Below are 7500 nucleotides of genomic sequence, written 5' to 3' on the forward strand. Positions count from 1 at the left end.
TCAACGGGCGGCTGGTGCCCTGGCCAGCCTGCTACCTACTGTATATATTATATATATATATATATATATATATATATATATATATATATATATATATATATATATATATGCATATTTATATGTATATATATACACATCTATATAATGTATATATATATGTATATATACACATGTATTTAATGTATATATATATATATATATATATATATATATATATATATATATATATATATATATATATATATATATATATATATATATATATCCATCCATATACCAAAGGCACTTCCCCCAATTTTGGGGGGTAGCCGACATCAACAAGAACAAAACAAAAAAGGGGACCTCTACTCTCTATGTACCTCCAGCCTAACCAGGGACTCAGCCGAGTTCAGCTGGTACTGCTAGGGTGCCACAGCCCAACCTCCCACATTTCCACCACAGATGAAGCTTCATACTGCTGAGTCCCCTACTGCTGCTACCTCCGCGGTCATCTAAGGCACCGGAGGAAGCAGCAGGGCCTACCGGAACTGCGTCACAATCGCTCGCCATTCATTCCTATTTCTAGCACGCTCTCTTGCTTCTCTCACATCTATCCTCCTATCACCCAGAGCTTTCTTCACACCATCCATCCACCCAAACCTTGGCCTTCCTCTTGTACTTCTCCCATCAACTCTTGCATTCATCACCTTCTTTAGCAGACAGCCATTCTCCATTCTCTCAACATGGCCAAACCACCTCAACACATTCATATCCACTCTAGCCGCTAACTCATTTCTTACACCCGTTCTCACCCTCACCACCTCGTTCCTGACCCTATCTACTCGAGATACACCAGCCATACTCCTCAGACACTTCATCTCAAACACATTCAATTTCTGTCTCTCCATCACTTTCATTCCCCACAACTCCGATCCATACATCACAGTTGGTACAATCACTTTCTCATATAGAACTCTCTTTACATTCATGCCCAACCCTCTATTTTTTACTACTCCCTTAACTGCCCCCAACACTTTGCAACCTTCATTCACTCTCTGACGTACATCTGCTTCCACTCCACCATTTGCTGCAACAACAGACCCCAAGTACTTAAACTGATCCACCTCCTCAAGTAACTCTCCATTCAACATGACATTCAACCTTGCACCACCTTCCCTTCTCGTACATCTCATAACCTTACTCTTACCCACATTAACTCTCAACTTCCTTCTCTCACACACCCTTCCAAATTCTGTCACTAGTCGGTCAAGCTTCTCTTCTGTGTCTGCTACCAGTACAGTATCATCCGCAAACAACAACTGATTTACCTCCCATTCATGATCATTCTCGTCTACCAGTTTTAATCCTCGTCCAAGCACTCGAGCATTCACCTCTCTCACCACTCCATCAACATACAAGTTAAACAACCACGGCGACATCACATATCCCTGTCTCAGCCCCACTCTCACCGGAAACCAATCGCTCACTTCATTTCCTATTCTAACACATGCTTTACTACCTTTGTAGAAACTTTTCACTGCTTGCAACAACCTTCCACCAACTCCATATAACCTCATCACATTCCACATTGCTTCCCTATCAACTCTATCATATGCTTTCTCCAGATCCATAAACGCAACATACACCTCCTTACCTTTTGCTAAATATTTCTTGCATATCTGCCTAACTGTAAAAATCTGATTCATACAACCCCTACCTCTTCTAAAACCCCCCTGTACTTCCCAGATTGCATTCTCTGTTTTATCCTTAATCCTATTAATCAGTACTCTACCATACACTATATATATATATATATATATATATATATATATATATATATATACATTAAATAGATGTGTATATATATACATATATATATATATATATATATATATATATATATATATATACATTATATATATATATATATATATATATATATATATATATATATATATATATATATATATATATATATACACATCTATATAATGTATATATATATAATATACATTATATAGATGTGTATATATACATATATATAATGTATATATATATATATATATATATATATATATATATATATATGTATATATATACACATCTATTTAATGTATATATATATATATATATATATATATATATATATATATATATATATATATAGTGTATGGTAGAGTACTGATTAATAGGATTAAGGATAAAACAGAGAATGCAATCTGGGAAGTACAGGGGGGTTTTAGAAGAGGTAGGGGTTGTATGAATCAGATTTTTTACATATATATATATATATATATATATATATATATATATATATATATATATATATATATATATGTATATATATATACACATCTATATAATGTATATATATATATATGTATATATATATATATATATATATATATATATATATATATATATATATATATATATATATATATATATATACATATATATACTATACACTTCATGCAACTCAAGAACGCCTTGAATTACCCGCTCAGAATTTCACACACAACCTAAATTTCCAGATCGGCAACGTCCCCAAATTCATCTTCCTGGTGGCCAACTTGATGATCATGCTGTGTGTCCCCTGCCGCGTCATCTACTTCTTCACGCCGGAGAAGGACCCGCTCCTCAGAGTCCTTGAGGACGAGCTCCTGGCTTACGCCGTCGCCGGGTCCTGGTTCATGATGATGTTCTTCGCTGGGTAGGTCTTGGACTTTTGTCTTTTGATCCTGAAGAGATAAGTCTCCAATTTTCTGTTATTATTATTATTATTATTATTATTATTATTATTATTATTATTATTATTATTATTATTATCCCTATTATTATTATTAATATTATTATCATTATTATCTTATTATTATTATTATTATTATTATTATTATTATTATTATTATTATTTTATTATTATTATAATTATTATTTTTGATATCATTATTAATATTATTATCAATATTATTATCATTATTATTATTATTATTATTATTATTATTATTATTATTATTATTATTATTATTAAAAGTAATTGCTTCCTCATCGGTATTAGTTTTATAGAACACCTTTTCAATGATTCTTATAAGTTTTATTTTATTTTCTAATTATTATGGCATTTTGATAGTGATTACGCGATAGTCATTCTTCATGAATACAGTAATAATGAGAGAAAACTTAGCAGAACCACTGAAAATATATTCTATACAATTAATGGCGCTGCGGCAGCCATTACCTTTAATAAGATTATTATTATTATTATTATTATTATTATTATTATTATTATTATTATTATTATTATTATTATTATTATTATTATTATTATTATTATTATTATTATCATTGTTGTTGTTGTTGTCATAAGGGGAGATAGATTTTCATTTCTTGTACATGAGACATTTGGTGCTATTGTAGTTTTTGGATTATTTATGTAGTTTGCTATCTGTTCTATTATTTAAGCATATTCTCACAGGAAAAAATTATTCCGAGATGTATAGATAAATATTCTTAATAGTTGTTACCATATAAATTGCTTTCTTTATGCAAAAATCAAACATGTTTGACGGCCGAGAGAAGGCTGTGACTCAAAGGCAGGTTGAAAGCAACTGAGTAAATTTGTTATAGAACACTCTCCTTTATATATAAAAGCTCAAAGCAACAAGAAATTTCATGTTTTTAAACAGACACTGTTACAGAGGAGAATAGCAGACATGTTTAATCTGGTTCATTTTAGTGCGAGGGAAGAGCGAAGATACAAGCATAATATACACACAAAATGAACTATGTACGATCGTGTGACCCACGGTTGGTACACATGACATGAATTGCATGAAACACGTTGAAACATTCATACGAAATCACACGTTCCTCATTAAAGCCCTCCTCTAACATGACTTTCTATTAGTCATCTTGAGTGTTTTAAACTTTATATAGTTACCTGTAATCAGCCATTTGGAAAATCTGCACATACATAAAATGCGGTTCGTTTAGTGCCAACAAATTCTGCAATCAAAAGGGCTAAGGATACACTCAGCACACCATTCTAATTTATGTACTAACCGTGTGTCACACGATCGTACATAATTCATTTTGTATATATTATGCTTGTATCTTCGCTCTTCCCTCGCACTAAAAAGAACCAGAATGAACATGTCTGCGTTTCGCCTCTGTAACATTGTCTGTCTTGTGAACATGAAAATTCCTGTTGCCTTGGGCTTTTGTATATAAAGGAGAGTGTTCTATAATAAATTAACTCAGTTGCTTTCGTACTGCCTTTGAGTTCACAACCTTCTCTCAAACGTCACACTTATTTCTCTTCCTCTTGTTATTTTGAAGTTGATATAGTTTATATGTAAAAGATTTATCTTAATGTTGTTCTTAAATATCTCTTGTAGTTTATTTCCTTATTTCCTTTCCTCATTGGTCCTCATTGGGCTATTTTCCCTGTTGGAGTCCTTGGGCTTATAGCATCCTGCTTTTCCAACTAAGGGTGTAGCTTAGCAAATAATAATAATAATAATAATAATAATAATAATAATAATAATAATAATAATAATAATCTACATTATTTACCTTTTGCTCTTTGGTTCGATATGAAATCTAGAATAGGCATTGAAAAAAATCGATGGGATTTTCTGTCATTACTGAAGTCTGAGCCCAAATCTATAGGAGTTTCACATAAGGTTAGAGACAATGTTTGATGTTCGAATTTTCATTCACTAGGCTGCATGACTGAAAATCGTAGTCTCTAGCTTTCACCAAGAAATGAAACAACAATATTATTATTATTATTATTATTATTATTATTATTATTATTATTATTATTATTATTATTATTATTATTACTTGCTAAGTTACAACCCTAGTTGGAAAAGCAGGATGCTATAAGCCAGGGGGCCCCAACCGGGAAAATAACCCAGTGAGGAATGGAAACAAGAAAAAGTAAAATATTTTAAGAACAGTAACATTAGAATAAATATTTCTTAAATAAACTATAAAAACTTTAACAAAACAAGAGGAAGAGAAATAAGAAAGAATAGTGTGCCTGACTGTAACCTCAAGCAAGAGAATTCTAACCCAAGATAGTGGAAGACCATGGTGCAGAGGCTATGGCACTACCCAAGACTAGAAAACAATGGTTTTATTTCGGAGTGTCCTCCTAGAAAAGCTGCTTACCATAGCTAGAGTCCTTTCTGCCCTTTCCCAAGAGGAAAGACTAATAATAGTCATACATCCTTTGTAACCCTTTATCTATAACTTTATGCCTCAAAAGGGAAAAAAACTTTACCTCCATATAATGATATTGCCTTATCAGCGGATAACGCCAAGTCCCGGAGGAAAAGAGAGAGAGAAGGTAAATCTAGAGCAAAAAAAAAAAAAAAAAAAAAAAAAGGCCCAAGAGTCACTTGCTATACACACGGAGACTACTTCCTGAAGCTGTAGTTTTTGTGGCTGGCTGAAGCCTCGTCTTTTAATATTGGATCTTCTATTCTTCTTCGTTATTAGAGTGACCTTTTCATCTTACAAGATGCCTCGGGGATTTATTCTTCTGGTATAAGATTTCTCACAATTCTGACCATCTTTTGTATCCTGATTTTTTCCCCAGGATATACGGCTCACCCAGTAATATTAGCTACGCCGGTCATTCTAACAATTTTGCCTTCTTTTTAGAAAAATTTATTTCTATATATTATTTTGAAATTTTTCTTAAAGATCTTTATCAAATAATGAACAACAGATATCAAAACTTATTGCAGATGATTGAACATTGAACCTTGTCTAACATTATCTTGAGTCTTAATTTGTTTTATTCTTTTTTATTTCGCTTTTATAACTCATTCGTTATCCCAGTTTATTTTGTCAGTTCTTAATGCGCTGTTTTCCTTATTAAAGCTCTTAAAATGATAACATTTTGCCTTCACAAATAGCCTTACAGTTTGGCTTCTCGTATCAATAACAATAATAATGATAATAAAAATGATAATAATAATAATAATAATAATAATAATAATAATAATAATAATAACAATTATTATTATTATTATTATTATTATTATTATTATTATTAATATTATAATTATTATTATTATTATTATCATAAGTGAAGTTACATAAGTTAAAGTTTGTTTTGCTGAGGTCTGTTACATTAAGGTTTGTGAAACTTAAGTCTGTCAGGTTGAAGTCTGCTAAGTTCAATTCTTTAAGATGAGGTTTGATGAGAGATGTCTTTGAAGTAGAGGATTGATAAACGGAGGTCTGTTAAGTTTAGGTCTGTTAAAACTAAGTGTATTAAGTTGAGGTTTGCAACGTTTAGGTCTGTTAAGTTAAGGTCCGATAAATGGAAGCCTTTTAAGAAGTCTGTGAAACTTGGGTCTGTTAAATTTAGGGCTTTTAATTTGGGGTTAGATAAGTTGAAGTAGGATAAGTTGATATCAGGCTAAAGTCTCTTAGGCTTAGGTCTATTATAGTCTGTTAATATTGTTAAGCTGAGATCTGTTAAGTTGAGGTCTGTTAAGTTGACATCTGTTAAGCTTTGTCTTGTAAGTTTTAAAGGTTTAAAGACCAATCATGAATGGCAGGGGCAAGGGACAGTGACACTGACCTTTCGAGCAGGACAATGCCCTAGAGACTGACCATATACACTTATAATCAGCGCCCAAGCTTCCTCTCCACCTAAGCTAGGACCAAGGAGGGCCAGGCAATGGCTGCTGATGACTCAGCAGATAGACCTATAGGCTCCCCCAAACCCCTCATCCTTATTTCACAAGTATGGTAAGGTTGTAGTGACCAAAGGAACCAACGAGTTTGAGCGGGATTCGGACCTTAGTCTGGCGTTCACCAGTCAGGGACGTTACCACATCGGCCACCGCAGCCCTGAAGGTGAAATTTATTGAGTTAAGGGGTTTAAAGTTCAAGTCTATTAAGCTGAAATCTGTAAAGCTGAGGTCCTGTTAGGTAGAATTGTTAATGCAAATATTTCACTTAAAGATTTTGCCTATTGTAACACTGCATAATAGTTTCACTCGAAAAGGCAATATTTTGATTTTATATAAAAAAAAAAAACATTATTTTAATAAAAAGTATCTATCTGCCTTAATCTCTGTGTATGTCTGTGCGTGTATCTGTTTGATTTCAGAACCGGATATGCAATGGTACGAGGTACCAAGAGGAAAAGCACCCCAATACGGAAAAAAGTTTAAAGAAAATGACTGTAAAATTAACAAGAGAAAAATAGATAATATAAATAACAAAGTGATATAAAAGACACATAAAGATATGGAAAGAGAAACATTGTCATGTTGTTATTGAAAAATGCTATGCAATTCACTAATTTGTAATTTTTAATATATTGTAGTAAAATGTTTAGCACTGGTGTTTTAAAGTTGTTAATTTATTTTGAAATGTTTTATTTAAATTTTTCATTACTTCTTATACCATTTATTTCCTAATTTCCTTTCCTTACTGGGCTATTTTTCACTGTTGGAGCCCTTGGGCTTATAGCATCTTGCTTTTCCAACT

General features: G+C 32.2%; 1 protein-coding gene across 1 annotated transcript in view; it reads left to right on the top strand.

Moving 5' to 3' along the window:
- Window positions 1-7500, top strand: part of iav (transient receptor potential cation channel subfamily V iav) — a 94957-nt gene that overhangs the window by 71252 nt on the left and 16205 nt on the right. The window contains 1 exon segment of the mRNA XM_068374607.1: window positions 2514-2692. Within this exon segment, the coding sequence (XP_068230708.1) occupies window positions 2514-2692 (179 nt within the window).

This window comes from Palaemon carinicauda, chromosome 6 (assembly GCF_036898095.1).
Source record: "Palaemon carinicauda isolate YSFRI2023 chromosome 6, ASM3689809v2, whole genome shotgun sequence".
Classification (NCBI taxonomy): domain Eukaryota; kingdom Metazoa; phylum Arthropoda; class Malacostraca; order Decapoda; family Palaemonidae; genus Palaemon; species Palaemon carinicauda.